Source organism: Amphiura filiformis, chromosome 2 (assembly GCF_039555335.1).
Source record: "Amphiura filiformis chromosome 2, Afil_fr2py, whole genome shotgun sequence".
In the NCBI taxonomy this organism is placed as follows: domain Eukaryota; kingdom Metazoa; phylum Echinodermata; class Ophiuroidea; order Amphilepidida; family Amphiuridae; genus Amphiura; species Amphiura filiformis.
The window spans coordinates 59,251,668-59,274,127 of NC_092629.1; the positions used below are offsets into that span (position 1 = coordinate 59,251,668).

General features: G+C 43.8%; 1 protein-coding gene across 2 annotated transcripts in view; it reads right to left on the bottom strand.

Annotated features, from left to right (window-relative positions):
* Positions 1-22,460, bottom strand: part of LOC140146467 (programmed cell death protein 6-like) — a 35,728-nt gene that overhangs the window by 8,309 nt on the left and 4,959 nt on the right. For both annotated transcript variants that reach the window (XM_072168325.1, XM_072168326.1), the window contains exons 2-4: positions 9,305-9,366; positions 4,634-4,837; positions 3,021-3,130 (exon numbers count right to left, since the gene is read on the bottom strand). In XM_072168325.1, coding sequence (XP_072024426.1) covers positions 3,021-3,130; positions 4,634-4,837; positions 9,305-9,366 — 376 coding nt within the window. The remainder of the gene's footprint in view (positions 1-3,020; positions 3,131-4,633; positions 4,838-9,304; positions 9,367-22,460) is intronic.

Below are 22,460 nucleotides of genomic sequence, written 5' to 3' on the forward strand. Positions count from 1 at the left end.
TACCAAGTTTCATGCCCATATATGAGCTTTTACTAATTTGACCTCAGATGACCCGTGGTGACCTTGGATGACCCCAAAATGACCTTCAAAAATGCTGCTTTAAATGTTGACTGTACCTACCAAGTTTCATGCCCATACGACACTTTTTAGTAATTTGACCTTAGATGACCCCTGGGAGGGGACCCCGTGGTCGGATGACTTAACGAACATAGACATCTTCTTGCCAGGACAGAACTACACCCTCCCACCGAGTTTGAGCCCGTATGACCCAGTTTCATGCCCATATGGCTGTTTTTAGTCATTTGACCTCAAATGACCCCTGGGAGGGAGCCCCGCGGTGTCGCACGACTTAACGGACATAAACATCTTCTTGCCAGGACAGAACTATACCCACCCACCGAGTTTGAGCCCCGTACGACCTAGTTTCATGCCCATATGACAGTTTGTAGTCATTTGACCTCAAATGACCCCTGGGAGGGGGCCCCGGGGTCGGACGACTTAACGCCCATAAACATCTTCTTGCCAGGTCACCCACCCACCGAGTTTGAGTCCCGCACGACCTAGTTTCATGCCCATATGACAGTTTTTAGTCATTTGACCTCAAATGACCCCTGGGAGGGGGCCGGGGTCGGATGACTTAACGAACATAAACTTCTTCTTGCCAGGACAGAGCTACACCCACCCACCGAGTTTGAGCCCTGCACGACCCACGACGGCCTCACATTAGCAGTCACAGACAAAACCTAAATCTACAGAATATATCCATTACTCGTCGATACTCGAAAGAGCTCAAAATAAATAACTTAGAAAATTTTCTTGATGTCCTTTAACATGTTTTCATAGTTAACCATCGTTAGCCATGGATATCTATCATGAGAACTGACCGGTGACTAAGTCCGATTTATTGGGACGTTTATCGGCAGTCAACGAGTAATGCTTCCACACAGGGAAAGGTGTGAATTTCAAGTGGGGTTACCTGAATGAGTGACCCCATTTGAAATCTATACCCGCTGTGTGGGAGGTTAAGACCATGTCTTCCATTGGAGGTGTATGGATTTCAACTGGAATATCCAAATAAGCATGTAGATAAGGAGGAGTTGCTTTTATGTCACTTCAGCAACATGCCCAATGTCATTATTACTGATGATTGAAGCTAATGTGGGCAGGATGCAGTGGCGTAGCAATGGGGCCAACGGGCAGCTTCACCCTGTGAGACACCCCTCCCTTTTGCCCTTTCAATGGTGGGGTAGGGGTGGGGGGAGAGCACTACTGCTAAACTGCTTCAGATGGGAGATTTGGGCACATGTATATTAAAATCAAAGGTTTAGGGTTAAGGTTAGGGGTTAGGGTTAGGGCTTCTCAAGTCTATATTAAAGTTCTGGGTGAGGGTCTATGGACTAATATCACAAATATGCCTTCAGGGAAATGTGCAAATTGCAAAAATTTCATGCCGTAGAAACATGGGTTCTCTCCAAAACATTTTTTTAATGCTGCAAAAATATCAGGCCAATTAGAGGCACTGCAAGAGAGGTATATGTAGTGCTGTAAAAGTGGACATTTTCGTGCTACATTTATTTTCACACTTTTCGCGTTCCAAGCTTCTACTGCAAAAATACCAACACGCGAATATATTCCTTTTGTGTACAGGTCAATGTTATGTAAGGAAACTTAGAATCGTGAATTTAAAAACAAGCGAAACAGTTCAAAATTGGCAAAGTGCAAAAAGTTAATCACACGATAATTTCCACTTTTGACAGTAGGGTCAATGGGGTTCAATCTTTGCACACAATGAATTGACCTTTTTGGCAAATCCCATAAGCCTTCACAAATAGACCTGAGTTGTTGTCATTTGACATCACCCCGATGTGTGCACATCATTTAGCAAACATTGTTACTGCTTAATATTTCAAAGCCATAAAGTGCACAGTAATGACATCACAGGTCTCCCCGCAAAGGCTTATGGGATTTACCAAAAAGGTTAATTCTTCACACAGAAGGACAACTACAATGGATGCTTCACTCAAGGAGAGTTTAGTGTAAGAATGTCCCATCTGCAATAGCTGCCAGGTGACATACCTTTAGATTGTATACAATAATACAATGCTGACATTGTCAGGCTCTATGGGGCAGCTATTACAGATAGGCTTTCTTCACTAATAACCCTCTATATAGCTAGTTCAGAACAATTGGAATGGTTTTAAATTAAAGTCTCCTTCAAGTTCTAAAGACTGCCAAAGTTTTTACCTTTCAACAAGTAATGTTCCTTGCTTGGGGACATAAAACTTCACTCAATATTTCTGTACATTTGCACTTATGATAAACTTAAAATATTAAGGCTAAAATAGTTGTAACTTGTAATCAAGTTGTAATGATATCACAACAAAATTGCCAAATCATGTTTTATTTTGACTCTCTCTTGGTTTTGTATATGAAAGTTTTTATATTATAATTTACACGTAAATAACATCACACCAATTGCCAAAAAAAACCCCATACCACATGTTTACAGAAAAATGTCGTATTTTTTTATTGGACATATACCACTCCAAGTTGACTCTGTGGACTTGGCTCACAGCACATCAATACAATATTATTTCACAGCAACATGTTTACCCTCCCGAGTAAAAAAAAAAGGAGGGGTGGTGGTGGCCAAAAATGTCCACTTTACGAGCATAGCAAACAGGGGGATTATGCATTTCAAATGGAATTATCACATTAACCAACTCATTGAAACTTACCATCCCTCTGCTGATGATTCTAGTTGAATCTATCTCAGAGTGTGTATGAAATTCAAATGGAGCTGCCTAATGTGTTAATTCCATTTGAAATTCATACCCCCTCTGTGGAAGATATTTCTAACATCTTCCACAGGGGAGTGTGGACTTTAAAATGGAATTTTCCAATGTTAATTATTTTTTGTGGGTATCTACTGAAAAATGTCATAAAAAGAGCATACCATCACAAAATACTCTTTTTTTTGGGGGAGTTATTACTAATACTACAGCAAACAATGCACATACCTGGATGACTACACAGCATTGGATGAAATCGTCAAAAGCAATTGTACCACGGCCACTGCGATCAAATTTTCTGATTAAGATGCCATAAAACCTATCTGATAGACGATAGCCTGCAATGGAAGTATTGAATTTATTAGTTAGCATTAACAATCATGTATATTACAACCAACAACCATATACTTAGTTTGCGCAAGAATAAAAACACAAAAGTTCTTTTATTTATCCAACCTTCGTGTTAATAGTAAAATGTTCACTTGTCTAAGATTGCCTTTCATATTTGTCATTTGAACCATTTTAGTTGCTTGAAAGATTAATTAAAATGTTTATTCTTTCTTTCCTTTAAAAGTGTAATAGTGGTTTTTCATGTATATTTATTAGTTATGTATCAACTTTTAATGGAGAGAAAGATATTGGAGCTATGCAGACCTGCCAAATCCAGTATACTTCAAATCAAATTCAACAATTCTTCCTACAGCTTTTTACAGGAGTTACCCCGTTGTTAATATGTGATGAATCCAATTGTACAGTAAAGTGTACGCGAATGCAAGCGTGAATATGTGTTACACATGAGCGCATAAATTTGTCATGCCTGGAACCTGTGTGCGCATACACACTTACAAGTTGAATTATTTTTGGAGGTAGCTGCTAAACATTGCCGCTTTTAATCTGTAGTTTTATTGCTTTTTGTAAGGCTGAGTGGCAATGATTAACGGACATTCCTCATGAAATAATCATTTGAATTTTACAGCCTTTAGCTTGTTTTCGTTGTTGAAAGGGATTCAATCATGTTTCACCACTATTCATCACCGTTTAACAACTCGCGTCCGGAGCATCTGTGTGGTTTACTTCACTCGGGCAGCTAAAGCTACCCTCGCGAAGGTAACCATGCAGACGACGCCAACACATCGTTGTTGAATAGTGATGAACAAGGGTGAAACATGATTGAATTGCATGTGCATGCATATAATTTTAATTGAGACTTTTCAACTTTGTGTCGACAACATGTTGATGTCGGGATTGATTTATGTTGACATGAAAAACATGTGACAGCATTAGAAGCACTGTTCAAGGGTTGCTGTGTGCCACACTACTGTCACCCACACTGGTTGTTTGTTGTTCGTTCTATGTTCTACTGGATTTATGGGTAGACAACTATGTACCTTGTATCGCGTTCATCTTGTCATCTTGAACCTAGAGGGCTGACTACAGGTATCAGAACAGAGCTTTTGAAGAGCTCCAACATTTTAACATGCACAAGGGTGACCCGCGTCCTGTACACAGGACCAACGGCTACCTGACTTCTGACTTCCTTCCTATACCTGCACATGCTAAACAGTGTATGGGGTGGGAAGAAATTCTTACATTCTGTGGTGTAATTGAACTCAATTGCAGGATTTCTGACCTTTTAGGAACATTTTGGGAGAAAGAGAAAGCACAAGGCTTGAACCCTCGCAGATCATATTCTCCCAGCCGACAGTGCAACGCCTTAACCGCTCTGCCATCTCACCCTCTCACCTTGTAAAGCGTGCTGAGGCTTGTGGATCAACGTCTAGGCATTGTGCCTGTGTGTAGCGCACTATAAATCAATGCGCTTTAAAAAAAAAATTACTCACCGAAGCTTGTCAAAGCCTGTTTGAGTTCATTCTGATCGATTGATCCCGAGTTGTCCCTGTCGTAACCGCGAAACGTCTGCTGCCAGTCTGTGATGTACTTCCATAATGATCCAAATTCTTGGAAGTTGATTGTACCACTGTGGTCTCGATCAAACATCCCAATCATGAGACGTACTGTTTCTGGATTGAAAGGGGTCCATGTTCCTGTTCAGAGTTTACAAATGTATCAAAGGATAATTAGTGTAACTCATCTCTTACATAAATGTATCATTCCAAATTGGTTAATTTTTTTCAAACTTGATTTTTGTTTTGGCTTATTTGTAATGCTTACACATGACCCACCTTAAGTTAAGGGGGCTATCATTTTCTTCAGAAAGGGGGATTCAAAATTTACAAAAAGTCAGCAGCAATAAAATTACACCCCCACTATTTTGGCAACACAAATTTTACGACCCCTCACCACTTTACCACCTAAACAGGCTAAAATTGAATTGAAATCAGTCATTTTGAATAAAATAAACACACTTTCTGTGGTCATCTTGTGACTTCCTACATTTTGGTCATCAAAATGTTATAACCCCCCTATTTTTCTTTCCAAAATTTATGACCCCCCTTATATTTGGGACCCCCCTTCCAAAGGAAATGATAGCCCGCTATATGGTCATTTTCACGGTAAAGGGTGTAACTTTGGATTTTTAACATTTTGATCCGTAGTTTTCTAATAAAGCCACAGAATTCCATGATTTTTGGCCACATAAGTCATCTAGTTAGCAGCTACCTTGGGTAGCATAATCATCTTCGGGAGTTACTGCGTTCAGTTTTAGCAGGCTTAAATGTACCTAATATTGCCATTTTGAAAAACTGTAAAAACAGTAACATTTTTGTAAAACCCTGTGTTTTCTTCAGTTAGTTCATGGATAATTTTTCTTATCCTGAAAGTACGGTCATATGTTCAGTAAACACTGCCACATTAGATTTAATTGTGAACAGCCCTGTATTTTTGAGAACCGGACTTGATATTTGTCGCTTTTCGGAGGCTTCATTTTCCGTTAACAATTGTTAACAAACTTTGTGGGTATAGCTTTGGTTCATAATTCTTGGTTATTTCTTCACTTCTTCTTGATTCATAACAGTTGATATCTTAACTTGAAATGGGTAACAAAAATTAGTTGATTTGCAAGCTTTTAAAATTTTTATAAAATCTTGACTTCAAAGAGCCGATTTTCCGTTAACTCTTTTGAAGCCTCCGAAACAAACTGTTCAGCAAGCTTGGGCAAATATAAATAAAAGAGCTCATCCAATCTATTTATCAAAATGTAGCAAAGTAGATCCTCAAGTCACTTGTTTTTAAATCATGGAGATATATATCACCGTTTGAAAATGGGACCCAATACAAACTTTCCGTTAACAATTGAAGCCTCCAAACAAATGAAGCCTCCAAACAACAGTAAACTTAATTATCATCTATGCATATCTAAATTGGTATGTTCCATATTGATATCTGCATTGTAATTGTTGCATGATATGTGCAGAATGTCATAAATTTAAAAAAATTGATATTATGGTTAATGCTTGAAAAATATACTGATATCCAAGAAAGCCCGTTCGGAGGCTTCACATGCAAATAACACCATACTTAACAAATGGGTGAAAAAATTATCATGTTATAAATCTGCAATATCTGCCGCATAGAATCATTGATTCAATACACACAAGAAAATAACAGCTTAGATGATCCCAACAGTGTTGTTTTCAAAAAAACTACTTCTGCCATGTTTAACCATTGTAAACATGAAGCCTCCGAAACAAAAAAAAATGACTTGCTGTGATAATTTAATTTTGTCACAACTGAAATTCAATACTTAGAAGCAAAGCATGAAAATTGGTAATTGTGATATTTTTACCTATTTTTTCATGTCAACTTGTAGTAGTTAGCCAAATATTTTACTTTTATGATCACCTGTGTTGTTAACTGAAGCCTCCGAAACACAAATCGCTTGAATTGCCAATTCTAAAAATAACTCCAATTTCTGTGAAACTTGGCTGGGAGGTTCCTTTCATCAAGTAGTATTTGTACATGAAGTTAGACATTTAAATTATTTTAGGAACCCAATTAAAACTTAAAAAATATGTTGGGAAATTTCCATTGCAAATGACCCTTGATGTTAAAAATTTTCAAAATTGCAATTACAAACATAGCAAAACATGGTATAAAATTTAACTTATATCTGTTGACTTACTTTGGAATGGGATTTCACATGTATTCCAGCTTTCATGTCATAATTTTCTGAGCTTATGTAAAATACATTTTTTCTTAGATTTTAACCAAAATGTTATGGAAATGTCAAATTTTTATCAGAAATCAAAAGGTTTAAGCCTTGAAACACTATTTTACTGGAATTTAAGTTGCTTCTATGCATGATTACAGTAAACAGAAACATATTTAAGTGGTTTGAAATTTTGACCCTAAAAATCAAAAGTTACACCCTTTACTGTGAAAATGACCATATACCAAAATGGAATCAGCATCGTGGATTGATATAGAATTGCGCTTTGCTTATTGCATGAATGATGTGCACTTTTGTGAAATTACGCAAGCGTAAATTTGGACTTTATTGAATCGCGCAGTTACAAGAACCGAATAATCCCGCCTATTAGGAGCTGATCATAGTATAAATTTGTTGTGTTTGTCAGATCAACAAAGCAATTTTGACATAATGTCATATTGCAGACATAAAGTCTATGTAGACTCTATGTTATGCCAAAATAGCAATGGGTTTCTTTTAGTTTACCTTGTTATTTTGGCTCAGGGGTAGCATTAAGGCCCGAAAGTTGGGGTTGTTTTCCCATGTTTTTCACTCCCGAGCTTGCAGAAAATCCAAATACATGGGGTGAATATTAAATCTCGGGGGTGAAAAATATTTTGCAGAGGGGTAGGAGTAAGGTCCAAAAGTAGAGGGTCAGAGTTCACCCCCGAGCTTGCACATTCCCAATATATGGAGGGTGAAAAATTAATATTTTTTAAATTTAGGGGGTCATTCACCCCCGATCGGGGGTTAATGCTACCCCTGTTTTGGCTTACAGGTACTAAATATTATTTTGAGCATTTTGAGTACAAAATAACCAAATTAATTTGAATACATCATGGCTCTGGTATGCAAATATATGCGCTATCAAAAAAACAAACAATTAGCTATCTTAGCTAAGATTTTCATTTTGCAGACAGTTTTAATATATGGCTTTTTTTACCTTACATCATATCATCATTTGAAACACTAAGTTCATAGAAGCAAATAAAATTATACTACAGTAGCTGTTTAGCGCAAAATACCAGCAAACTTAATATTCCACAAAAAACGTCCTTTTAAACCATAATGCACAATTTCCTTCAAATTTGTTAATCTACATGGTATATACAAAATGCTTATAATACTAATAACTGTCGGGAAGGGTTTCTGTCCATTTTAAGCTGAAATAACAAGGTATAGTGAAAGAAACCCTACTGGTTATTTTGGCTTTTTAACATGTAGTTCTATATAATGGGAGCACATAAAGTCATAATATTAATGACTTTATGTCATACTTTCCTTTGTTAACCTACAAACACAACACAATGAACCAATCCATAAGACAGTACATTAAGGCTTTAGGCAGCCAACCCTGGTGATAAATGCCTCATTTGGCCTGATCATGCAAATTGATCAATACAATATGAGGGCACAGACTGTTGGTAACCAACGCTTTAGAAAGGGTGGGTTTGAGAGGTCCAAAAAATGCTTAAAAGGGTGGGTTTGAAAAATTTCTGGTTAAAATATGTGTCCAAATATAAAGGGTGGTCACTGATAAAAAGGGTGGGTTTAGAAGTCAACAATTGCAATCTCAAAGCTTACTGTAATTTCCGATTGAATGACACTATTAAAATGAAACACAAAAAACATTGAAATCCCATTCTGTAGTGTTTGGTCATCTAAAACATCAATATGTAATTCTCTTTGGATGCAAATCTGCACCTCCGAACCATCATAACCACTTATCTATGATTAGTAACCACGCTTAGAAAGGGTGGGTTTCGGAGTTTTGGTATAAACTTTATAAAGGGTATAAAATAAAAAGGGTGGGTTTGAAATAAAAAGGGTGGGTTTGTATCACCACTGCCAACTATGGAGGGTTGGTGCAAAAAGGCACTAACTGCAATTAGGCCAAAAAAAAAAAAAAATTGTTGTGTTGCCCTCAAGTGGGAAAATGGGAAAGTTGGGTCGGACGGTCGGATTTCTTTTTTTTTTCAAACCTTCAGTTTTTAAAAATCCCCTCAAATATTAAATAAATGCTTCTTCAATTAGGGACATTTGTCAATTTTGACTTCTGGATACCTGTTAGACATCAATTAAAGACTAGTCTTTCAATAAAATATTAATTTTAAGTGAAAAACATTGATTTTTTGAACAAATCTGTAAAAATCATCATTCAAAAAAAAAAAAAAATGCTGACCCTGATTTTTCAGGATTTAGGGTCGGTCGGTTGAGGGCAACACAACAATTTTTTTTGGCCTTATAGCTGCCCTTGAGATATCTGACAATATCTGCATTCTATATTGCACCCATCTCTAAAAATGTGACAGCTGGCAGCTATTATGGGCTTTCTCTTATCTCTTCAATAATGATTTTTACATACCATTAGATAAAGCCTTCTGTAATTCTTGAGAAGATATGGCTCCACTTCTATCACTGTCAACCCTGTAAGAGACACAACAAAAATAGTATCAATGTCATATCTGTCATTTGGGTGACCTCATTCAAATTTCTCACGGCTTAGTCCATGTAATTTTCAGGACCTCCTCCTGTATTAAATTAGATAATAAAGTCTAGAAGCCTACTATATGTTATGCAGCACATCAAGGGCATACCTGCCAAACCCAGAAACCCCAAAAGTGGAACACTTAAGGGCTGGGGTATGAACGTTTGGACAGTATTTATTGTGGGACATTAGAGCACATCAGACATATCGAATTGCATTCTGAATACGAAGAACGTCATTCTGATATCAAATAATTTTGATTTTTTGAAATTCGCAATTTAATACACATTTTATGGCAAATCATTAAAAATTGATATTTTTGATATTTAACGAGGACTGTTATATATCAAAAATTTGAAAAATATTAAATTTTTATAATATAATTTGTCATAAAATTTGTATTATATTGTGATTTTCAAAAATGAAAATTATTTGATATCAGAAAGACATGCTTCAGATTCAGAATGCAATTCGATAGGTCTGAGGTGCTCTCATGTCCCACAAAAATACTGTCGAAACGCATAATAAACGCTTCATTCTAGATCCCTTAAGGGTAGACAAGATTATTGGTTGAAGCAGTCGTAAACAAAATTGATTTTCATTATGTAAATCATTATATATTATTGAAAAATAACACTTTGATGTTTTGCAAAAGTTCATTCTACAAACCATATACTTTGAAACCTTGCTTGATTTATCGTTGTTAAATGTTAGAGCTGCTAAGAATACGCAATTGCGTTATTTGCGCAGCAATTTGCGTATTTTGGCTCCAGAAGTAACTGATTAGTCTCGACCCCAGAGTGCAACGTGGCTGTATCGCGAACATGACTTGACGGTCCAGAAACCGCCTGTATTAAATGAGGTGGGTCATCTCATGACTTGCATTGTTTCACCACCGAACAGCGAACACGCTCGTCGGACGTAGAGGGTCGATGGCTTGGAAATTATCTTTTTATAAAGTATCAGAAATTGATCATTGAATAAGTCTTAAGATAATGATTTGGAGATCAGATATGAGTACCAATTTCATATAGTACAACAAGTCATACAGGAATATTTTCTCAATTTGAATTTGATCCTTTCTAGGTATGACTGCTTTTTTACCGTAAAATTTGCGTCAATTCCCGATCATGATATGTGCGCCACGTTTTTTAGGTTCCGCGATTGCCGATTACATATAGATGAGAGCAACTGGTAACCAGCGATCTAGCGAACCTGTGCAGTATCGGGCTGCTATTCAATTGCGTGGTGCATGGGTTACATGTATTTTCAATGTAAAATGCCTATACGGTGATACACCCAAAATAAAAAAATCACCGTATAAATAGATCCCTGTACTAAATTTCATATAAATTGACTGAATTGCAAAAAAAAAATTGTTGAAATGTTTGAGCTGCGCAAAACGTTAAGTGTGTAAATCCCATTGACTCCTGTTCACATCTTATATTTTTGTAATGTCTTGTTTTGTTTGTATTTGTATTTTCGTTTGTACTGTTTGCCGGCAACCCGCACCCTTCCTTCCTTCCTTAAAAATGCAAGCTCACATAAAGTGAGAATAGACACACTACGTGGCGTGCATGAGCCGGAGCAACAGCATGAAAATGATGGCAAGTGCAAAATATATACAGTTTTGCTAGTAATAATAGGCTGGTGGTGAGACTACTTCAGTGGACAGTCCCTCAACATGATCTTGAAGCTGTTGAGAGATTGGTACTCCGCTGGATCCACTGGAAGATTATTCCAGTCCCGGATGGTACGTGGGAAGTAGGAGTTTGCAAACACTGAAGAGTTGGTGTGAGGCTGCATGAATCTAGATGAATAGCCTCTGGTGGATGAAGAGTGAAGGGTGAGGTAGTGATTCCATGGGATGTCAACCAGGTCGAAACAGATCTTGAACATCATGAGAAGGCGACTAACCAGGCGTCGATCCTGGAGAGAAGTCCAATTGAGATGACGGAGCATTGAGGTTACGCTGCTTGTTCTCTCGTAGTCTCCCATGACGAAGCGGGCAGAGTTTCGTTGCACCTGTTCAAGTTTCTTGTTGTTACGCTGTGTGTGTGTATCCCACGCCGATGCTGCGTACTCCACAGTTGGTCTTATGAAGGTAGTGTAGGCTGCTTCCTTGACTTTCTGGCTGCAGTGGCTGATGTTACGAGACAGGAAGGCCTTGGTTGAGTTCGCCTTTTTGGTGATGGTGTCTATGTGAGTGTTGAAGCTCAGTTTGGAATCAAGATGGACGCCGAGATACTTAGCCGACTTCACGATCTCCAGACTGTGGCCATGGATGGAGTAGGATGCAAGAGTGGGCTTACGTTGTTGGTCACACATAGCACTTGGCAATTCGAGGTGTTGAAACTCATCAGCCAGTCAGATTCCCACTTCTGGAGAGCGTCGAGGTCCCGTTGGAGAGCGACTGAGTCCTCTGGGGATGTGATGTTCTGGTAGATTAGGCTATCGTCAGCGAACAGTCTTGTTGTAGAGGCAGACACACAATCTGGAAGGTCGTTGATGTAAATATAGAGTGTGCACCTTTGGTAGCACCTCGCATCTGTCTCTGAAACAAATTAGTCCCAAACAAAAATGTTTGGTAGACTCATAACCGGTGCGATCTTACCTTTCCGATGTTGATTAAGATACTTCTTGCATCGATCCCGAGATGCGGAAAAAACCAATAGTCATTTTGTCCCACATAAATGAATAAATAACAAAACCCCGATCCCGAGTGGACTCACCCATTCGGTGACGCACACACGATAATCATCCCTTATCCGACTTGGGCAGCCCCTACCGCCAAACTTGTAGGGGCGGCCGGGTCGGGATAATCAACATCGGAAAGGTAAGATCGCGACCGGTTATGAGTCTACCAAACATTTTTGTTTGGGACTAGACTCAGTACACCGGTCGATCTTACCGCTTCGATGTTGATTAAGATACTTCTTGCATCAACATCTGAAAGATCGATCTAGCACGTAACCGACGGATGGAGGTACAAGATTGGCCAGCATCTGATAAGGATCGGGAGAGTGGGTAGCATGGTAATCGCGAGGTCAAACTATTTCCCCCCCTCACGGACGAAAAACAGAAAGACTACGTGAACAGACAAAAACCCTGAACTGAAAGTTCAGTGGTTAAGAATAGAAACACTGGTTCTTACCATGTTGGAATTCTGATTGTCCATAAAACACCTGATACCCAACCACCATATTATCTCCGCGAGAATAGCCCTGGAGAACTTATCGCCTGGTCGTTGGTTTACGCTTTTTGTAGTAAACCGTGGAAAAGGACGCACGGGTTCTTCCAAGACACAGCCTGACAAATCTCTTCTATGGGGACCCCCTATGGTAGGCCCACGAAGATGAGATAGATCTGGTTGAGTGGGCCTTGGGGCGAAGCGTCTTTTGTCGCCCGAGTCCACCAACACCTGGACCAGCCACCGTGCCAGAGTCTGTTTAGCGGCTGGACCGTGCGGTTCTGGCGTGAGTGATAAATAAGCGGTCATGAGCCCCTCTTAAGGTTTGTGTTCGCCAAGGTAGTGCTGTAGCGCCTCACCGGGCACCACAACCTGTCTTCGGCTATTGATTAACCCTGCCCAATACTGGGGAGGAAGAGGGCGAGTGTCGGAATGTACTTCGCTCATTTTTGCAAGGAAATCCGGCGAAGAAACAGCGCCGCCCGTTGTTAGTAGTAAAAACGGAGGCTGACTTCGAGACTGCGTGCAACTCTGAGCAGCGCCGTCCCAAGCCAACGCCAGAAGAAAGGCCGCTTAAGAGTGCGTATTAAGGGTCGCTTTTGACAGGGGCTCAAAAGGGGACCCTTAATATACTCCAAGACTGTGTTGAGGTCCCATGGAGGGACCACCTTCCTTTCGGGCGGGCGCGTTGAACATACCGTCGAGAAGAAGACTTAGGGACCCATCTGAATTGATAGTCGACCCGTCTTCAAATCCCCGATGAATCGAGAGAATGGCTGACTTATAGTTGGCTATCGTTGCCTGCTGAAGTCCTGACCTGAACTTTTCTGTCAGAAAATCTGCCACTAGAGGCACAGAGGCTCTAGTGGGAGATGTATTTCTCTCATCGCACCATGCGTAGTAGGGAGCCAAACGCTGACTATACGTACGGAGGGTAGACTCTCGTCTACCCCCGGCGATGAGAGAAGCAGCTTCTGATGAAAAGCCTCCCTCCGCCGCACGTTCCCTGATAAGGGCCATGCAGCTAACTGCAGGTGCTCTAGTGGAAGACTTGGTACCTCTCCTCCGGCATCCGGAGTAGATTTGGTAACTCGGGGAGGACTCGCGGCTGTGCCGCTAGTAGATCCACCATCGGTCGAAACCACAGGTGTTTCGCCAGAACGGTGCTATCAGAATGACGTTGCAATCCTCCCTCCCGATCTTGGTCACCACCCTTGCGAGTAGTGAGATCGGGGAAAGCGTAAGCAGTCATTCCTCCCCAGTCTACGGACAGAGCGTCCACGGCGAACGCCTGTGGGTCTGCGGCCCTCGAGCAGTACACCGGCAGCTGATGATTGCGATGAGATGCGAACAAATCTATCGAGGGGTGGTACATCACCTCGAAGATCGTCTGGGCGACCTGCGGAGCAAGGGACCATTCTGTAGGTCCCGACACCTTTCCTCGTGACAGATCGTCCGCGAGGATGTTGGTGACTCCGCTATGTGCATCGCTCTCAACGTAATCTGCCTGGCCTTGCACCACCCTATCAGGCGTGAAGTGCGTGCAGGCACAACCGTGGTGACCTTGTGCCCCTTGTCTGTTGAGGTAGGCCACCACGGTTGTGTTGTCCGCTTGGACAACGATATGAGATCCACGATCACCTTCTCGAAATGCTGGAGAGTTCTCTCCACTGCCCAAAGTTCGAGAAGGTTGATATGGAACTCCGTCTCCGTGGCCGACCATAGGCCCGAGACTGAGTCCTCGTGGATGTGGCCCCCAGCCCAGTTTTGACGCGTGCCGGTCGTCACTACGTGGACGCACCGCTGGTGCAGGAACCTGACACCTTGAGTCAAATTGGGCTGATGGGTCCACCACCAGAGTTCCTCTCGCCGATCTCCGACATCGGAACCGCGAGGGATATTGGTGACGACTGGGCCTGTAAAAGGCTAGAAGGTGTAGTTGTATAGGCCTCATGTGAAAGCGGCAGCACAGGCACGAGGTCTACCATACTGGCCATAAGGCCCAAAACCTTCATCCATGCCACAGCGGTGCTCCCTCTGACTCGGCCAAGAGTCGGGCACACCTCGCCATGTTCGTCACCCTCTCGGGTGAGGGCGCGCGATCCCTCCTTGAGGTTGATCTGGGCCCCTAAGAATAGTGGTGTCTCATGTCGGGACCAAATTGGATTTCTTGACGTTGATCAGAAATCCTAGGTCTCGCACCGCACGGACTACTAACTCCACGAGACACTGTGTCTCCAGTGGGGTGCGTCCGTAAATGAGCCAATCGCCCAGGTAGCAACACATGTTGACTCCCCTGCGCTTCAGGTACGCTGCCACCGCCTGACCAGGAGTGTAAACACTCTGGGGAGGTGGACAAGCCGAATGGCAGGCATCGAAACTGGTAAGTTTGACCCTGTACCTTGAAGCGTAGAAACCTCTGATCTTGAGGTGCGATCGGAACATGCAGATATGCGTCCGAGAGATCTAGCGATGCCGCCCACATACCCTTGATGGGGCAGGCTAGCACCGAAGCGAGAGTCTCCATTCTGAACCTCTTGGGCCTGATGAACTCGTTCAACGGCTTGAGGTTCAGAATGGGCCTCCAGTCGCCGGTCTTCTTTGGAGCCAGAAAAAAAGTGCTCCAAAACCCCTTGGTGAAAGGGGTAGACCGGGACAATCGCTTGCTTCGTGAGAAGCTGAGTGATCTCTGACAGTAGTGCCCGACGCTGGGGGCCGTCTGGCGGCACTACCGTGGACCTCTGAATCGTGCAGGCGCACGAGGGGTGGCTGGTAAATTCCAGTCTGTAACCCCACTGACCACTGACAATACCCAGGCGCCCGGTGAGATGGCATGCCATCTCTGGGCGTGTAATGCACAGCGGCCGCCCACAGGGGAATCCCTGTGGAAGTCCAAGGCCTGCCGGCATGGACTGTCGCCCGCCGTGCCCTCAGGACCGATCTGGTTTGCCACCCTTAGAAGAACGGCTCTTCTTAGGGGGCTTGCCATACGATCCAGCACTACTCTTGCGCTTCCCAGATTTTTTGGGAGGTGCTGGAGTAGCCTCGGCTCGGGTGTAGTCTGTGGTGCGCGCCCCTGCTGAAGCCGGAGCTGGCGCTGAAGAACGCTTAGAAGACTTCTTCTTCTTGTGCTTCTTCTTCGCTTTTACTGCCCTTCCCTTGGTCAGGGCAGCCTCTGACTTCTTCAGAGTGCTCCCATTGGTGGCCTTCTTTGCCCGGTCCGCCACCGTAGCGCAAAAGGCCTGTCCAAAGAGTAGCCCCTGTCCCACCGAGTCTGACTTCTTCATTGCTTCAGCAAAGTCGGAGCCGTAAGTTGACTGGAGGGACAGACAGGCATTCTCCGGCGGCGAGATGACATCCTATGGGCTAGGCCCATAGAACTCTCGTTGAGGTTAGCTGTTAGCACCGCTAACAGATTAACCTCGCGGAAGAGTTCCGACGGTGCCCCGTGGTCGTTCGCTACCTTCCTACCGAGGTGCTCGGCAAGCGTGGTAGCGACGCTAGAGACTCTGATAAGCGAGCGTGCTCGCTTATCGATGAGCTTTAGCTCCTCCTCCCACTGGGGGAGAACGACCCGCGCCTTGGCCGCCAGCGGCAGGCGCTAGCAACGTCTGGATCCATGTCAGGGACCCTGAGGTAGGTTTCAGAGTCCTCCTGCGAAACACGCAGTGGAAGCGTGCAAGCACGCGGCGTCGAAGCTCCAGCGAGCCTGACAGCCCTACTGAAACCTACCCTTGAGGTCCGCCGGGAATGCAAGTGCGGGCGACCCTTGTGTGTGGACGCTAGCTGGGCATCCTACTGAAAAGATGCCCTGGTCCTCCTGAACGGACTCCTCCTGAGAGAAAGCCAGGCCCAAACCTTGGGCCACACGGCTCATCACCTCAGCGGTGTCCGCAGGCAGACCATTGCTAGCGAGTTCCTCACGGGAAGCGGGGAAGGATACCTGAAGCTAGCTGCACAGTCTCATCAGACTGTGAGTCGCTACTGGTTTCATCTTCCGACTCCTTTCCCTCGCCTTCAGACTCTGACTCACTCTCTGATGAGGAAGAGATCTGACGACGGGCATCTGAAGGTGGACAGGGAGGTGTCGCCACCGTGTGGCTAGCCAACTGAACACCAGCAGAAGAGGGAGTACTCCCGCTAGACCCCGAGATGCTAGCTACAGCACCCCGGGCTCCGCACGCTCTCGCTGCTGTCGCCCTAGCCATAGCAGTGTGCGGCCTACCCTGAGCTGTATCAGGGTTAGCCACTCGCCGCCGGTTGGGTAACAACTGGTGGTACTGCTTGCCCAACGCTAGGCGGCACTTGCCACGGTGGTAGACCGTGGAAGAAACCACCCTGCGGCGGATACCACGGGCATACCCTGTTGGTAGCTGACCCTGAAAGGATCCGCCACCAGGGAAACCCCATGGAACGGCAGTACCAGTACCGCCTCCCCCTGTTGCCACAGAGACTGTGGTAACCAGGGGCAGTACTGCGGTACCTGCGTGGTTGTAGCGTAGGTGCCCGGTAGGGCTCCCGGCTGCGCACCACTGTACCCATGCCTCACAGCGTTCCCCGCTAGAGGATCAAGCGTGTGTATGGGTACCCGCTATACTGGCTGTCCCTTGGCTAAAAGGAGCTTGCCTAGTATCACGGGTAGCTGAGCGTGTATACCCTCGATCAGTCACCTCGCTACCTGAATAGGCAGTATCAATCAATGGAGCCATGCTCCGCTGAATAGATAGTGATCGATCATAAGAGGGTAATTGACCCATTGACTGTAATGGATCACCACGCTCTGCTGGCTCTCGAGGACATAAGTGGGTTGTTGATCAGCCAGGCTGTTCAAACTACCTACTCTAACCTCTTGAGCCTCGCCCAAGGTCGCTGTGTGTGGCGGACCACTCACGGCAGCTATGGGCGCGTGCATAGTGGCGGCCACTGAAGTCAAGCCGTAGCTCGCCTCGGTAGCTGCCACTGTTTGCACTTGGGTCGCTGTCCCGTGAGAGACTGCGAGCCCAACCCCGTATAGCCGCTAGCCAGTCCCGGAGGACAGCCGGCAGCCATTCCAAGGCCCAGGGAATCACTCGGCGGTCCCACCATGGAACGCTGCCGTGTGACAACCCCAGTTGGTTCTGCTAAGACTACACCTGAAGCGTTAGCCCCGGTATCGTCTCTGCTAAACCCATGCGCGTTTTCATTCGACCCTTGCGGGGAACGAAGGCGTGCTGCGTGCGTGGATCAACCCAGGCAAGCCCGGGTTCCACTGGCACGCTGCGTGCTACAGACCGCCGAGGCAAGTCCGCTGCACGCTGTATGCTAGATTCAACCCAGGCAAGCCCGGGTACCCTTGGCATACTGTCCGTCGCCGGCTAGTTCCGCGGGGGCTGGCCCCTCTCGTTCGCCAGCACTAGACGGGTGTCCACCTGCAAGAAGCTCGCTAGAGATCTCACTGGTAGACTGGTACTCGCCTGTTAGGGGCAAGTACCGCCTGCTGCCTGCTACTAGCTTAGACGTTAAGTCAGTGCTTTCGCTGGCTGCTAGGCCTTCGGGCTCGCTAGCAGTCCCCGGAGGGTCCGCCTGCTTGCCCGGGACCGGAGCCCCAGAGGTTACCTTAGCGTGGCCCTTGCTGGCCGCGCTAGTACCTACCATATCAATCTTACCTGTAGGCTTCTGTTTCTTAGTCTTCGTCTTCTGTCTGTGTCGAAGACCTAAACGAGCGCTACTTTCTAAATCCTGGAAGTGGATGTCCGATAAGCCTATGCAAAAGGAAGCACACTTATTTGATTTAGAGCACTCCCTGTGGGTGTAGCAGAGTGGATGCGGGTCCCACTCTGCCACAAGGGAAGGGCATGATTGACAAGGCCTAGACATTGTAGTACTCGGGGAGCGTACAGCACTACCCCCCCGAACACAAGCTCACGCCCAATAAACAGACCCACACGCACAGTGGCTGACGCTGATGTAGTGGTATGATATAAAAATATATATACAAAGGGATGAAAACTGAAAACCTTTTGGGAAGATTTGTCAGGCTGGTCCTTCGAAACCCACCGAACTCTTAGCAGTAACTCGTCATCAGACGCAGCACTGAAAGATATAACGATAGAGCACACCATAAACATAGCGATAATCACTCACCATACATGTATACACAGTACTGTACAAACATCTATTGTAACTTACTAGTCTGCTATAGTTGTTTTACGTGAGAACAAAAATAAAATGGCGCCCTAAGGCGGCTATTTTGAAAACGTGTGTCCCGTATATGAACGGAAACACACATACAAGCTAAGTTTTTGGATCGTTTTTGTCACTTTTCTAGGCGAAAAATGTCGTCAAAACTATCTCCCTAGCGACTATACTGGTTGGTTTTTACCTCAGTGTAACAAACAAACTGTATATCTAAATCCTTTGGTTCGTAATGATACTTAGCGTTGGTAAAGAAAAATCCACACGTCTATCTCATCTAGAAACCAAGGAGGATAAGGGATGATTATCGTGTGTGACGTCACCGAATGGGTGAGTCCACTCGGGGATCGGGGGTTTTGTTATTTATTCATTTATGTGGGACAAAATGACTATTGGTTTTTTCCGCATCTCGGGATCGATGCAAGAAGTATCTTAATCAACATCGGAAGCGGTAAGATCGACCGGTGTACTGAGTCTGTGATTTCTCCAGCTACGGTGCATTTGCAACCTTCCATTTGATGTACATATGTTTGGATAACATTTGTGATCAAAGTGGACACATTGTTTTGGAGTTTCTACAACTTTTGAGGAAATATTAACTGTGACTTGTTTTTTCATCATCCTCTTGTATAATCTAGCCCATGGCTGCCATACTTGTACACAGTGTTAGCTTTTCACTGTTGTTGTTGGCTGTACAGTCAATTACACTTGTTATTCCATCAATTGATCAGTCTAATCATCTGAATGATCAATATTTTCATCTTCAAAGTACTTATCTGTGTGATAATCCAGCTGATTATCACTCTACCACAATGTGTTATACTAGGAGTGATCTCCTTAAGTACAATACTGGTATTTCAACTACATGTAGACTGCCTCAAGAAGTTTGGTACAACATTAAGTCACTTGGTTTAAATAAACAGAAACCAACTCGTCGAGGAAAGAAGAAGATACTTTCAAACAACTTTCCAATTATGAGCTGTGTGGATCCATCTGCATCACCTGCAATGATTTCTCATTCCAATGAGCAAACTGTTCAGCAAAACCAATGTGAGCACTCACCAGGTAACCATAGCAACATGAAGTTAGGTCTATGGAATGCCCAGTCTGTCGGCAATAAAGGGGACACAATAACTGATATAATCTTGAATGCGGACTTGACTTCTTCTTCCTCACGGAAACCTGGCTCCGTTCTGATGATCGTGTCATCACTGGGCAAATGTGTCCTCCTGGTTACTCATTTTTGGGTGTACCCCGTAACTCTGTCCATCGCGGTGGAGGAACTGCCTGTGTTTTCAAGAGCCAACTGAGTCTCGAACTCTGCGAAGAGAAACTACCTAAAAGTGACACTTTTGAACATTCATTATTTTATATGAAGAACCAGAACCTTTACTTTGTTGTTGTGTATAGATCATCATCTTTAAAGCAAATGCCTCAATACTTTCATGATTTTGAAATATTTCTCAATGCAGTTGACCTCCTTCCTGGACGATCAGTGGTATTGGGTGACTTCAATATCCATATGGACATGCCCGATGAAAGCGACACCAAATCTATGCTTGCTATCCTTGAGTCTCTTAGTTTCGAGCAACTTGTTGATGAGCCCACTCATGTAAAGGGACACACTTTGGATTTGGTTATGGTTAAAGAGAATGATCATGTTGTCAAGCCATATGACATCCACCCTGTTCATGTTTCTGATCATTTTCTCATACTTTGTGACATTGATTTTAAGAAGCAGTCAATTGTCAGAGCCACCAATGTGTACAAAGCGCGTAATTTCCGCAATATTGATCCTGTTGCTTTTGAGGAAGACCTTGTGTTCAAGCTCAATACCACTGATGATTCCATGGATGAGGCACATGTAGACCTTGTGCAGTTTTATAACAAAACCTGTAGCCAAGTACTTGAGACCCATGCACCTGCCAAAGAAAAACCATGTACCGTTAGCATCAAACCTGAATGGTTTAATCAAACTGTTCAGGATGCGCGACGCTTACGTAGGCGGAGTGAACGGCGCTGGCGTAAAACAAGGACTGAAGTTGACCGTCAAGCCTATATTGATTCCCAGAGGAAGCTGCAACAACCATTAGCAAAGAGAAAGCATCTTTTATAATGAAAGGTTACTCAATTGTAACACTAAGGACATGTATAAGACTATAAATGCTCTTTTGAATAAGACCTCACGTGACCTTCCTGATAGTAGCTCTCCAGCTACATTAGCTAATGATTTCTGTAAATATTTCATTGGTAAAGTAGAAACAATTCGTGCTGATGTTGATGCTGTCCATGCTACCTCTTCAAACACCACTTCTCAATGTTCTACATCTAGCACATTGCAATGCTCGCTTGACAAATTTGAAGTTGTGTCTGAAGAAGAGTTATCTAAAATAATAACGCCATGGACCTCCAAGTCATGTGACCTAGACCCCCCCCCGACCTGGTTGTTAAAGAAACATATCCATATCTTTCTCCCTATTCTTACTAAGATCGTCAATAACTCCCTCCTTTCTGGCTGCTTTCCTGCTGAACTACGAGGGCTACCATCACGCCTGTGCTAAAAAGGTGTCCCTTGACAAACAGCAGCTCTCGAACTACCGGCCTGTCTCCAATCTGGCCTTTGTTGGTAAACTGATTGAGAAGGTTGTCAGTGTTCAGCTCACCGAGTATGTCAAGTGCAATAAACTGGCTGAGCCTTTGCAGTCAGCGTGTCGAGCTGCTCACAGCACTGAGACAGCACTCTTGGCTGTTCATAATACCATCCTCAGAGCTATTGATGACAACAGGGCTGTCTTTGTGGTGTTACTGGACTTGACTGTCGCATTTGATACGGTGGATCACCGTATTCTGTTGCAGCGGTTGAGCCAAGAATTTGGCATCATTGGTGATGCCCATAGAGTGTTCCAGTCCTACCTTGAAAATCGCAGTAGTCAGGTCTTTGTGAAGGGATGCTATTCTGATAAGGTTCATCTGCCTTATGGTGTCCCCCAGGGATCGGTCATTGGTCCGATATTGTTCACCTATTACACTCATGCCATCGGGAACATTATTCGTAATCATGGCCTCCAATATCACCTCTATGCTGATGATGTTCAGCTGATTATCACCTTTAATCCTGCCATCCCGGGTGATGCAGCTTGTGCCTTGTTCAAACTTTCCAACTGCATCCATGAGCTACAAACTTGGCTCACCAGTAACAAGCTCAAGCTCAATATGGCGAAGACTGAGTTTTTTACTGCCTCTTCTGATTATCACTACATTAATCTCAAGCATCTCACCCTTTATTTGGATGGGTTGGAGATCTCTGTATCTTCATCCATAAAGAATTTAGGGTCATTTTTGACCATGACATGAAGATGTCCAGTTATGTTGCACATTTGTCCAAAACTTTGAACTGGCAGATTGGCAATATTTGGAGGATTAGGCGATTCCTAAGTTTTGATGCGTGTACCAATGCGGTTAGGACTCTTGTCCTGTCCAAGATTGATTACTGCTCCTCCTTGCTTAATGGCATCTCCCAGAAAAACCTCACCCGCCTACAGCTTCTCCAGAACAAGTGCGCCAGACTCATTTTCAGAGAACCAAAATATACGCATACTTCTCCTTTGCTTCATAGTCTGCACTGGCTTCCAGTTGCTAAACGTGTCCAGTTCCGCACTCTCGTCCATG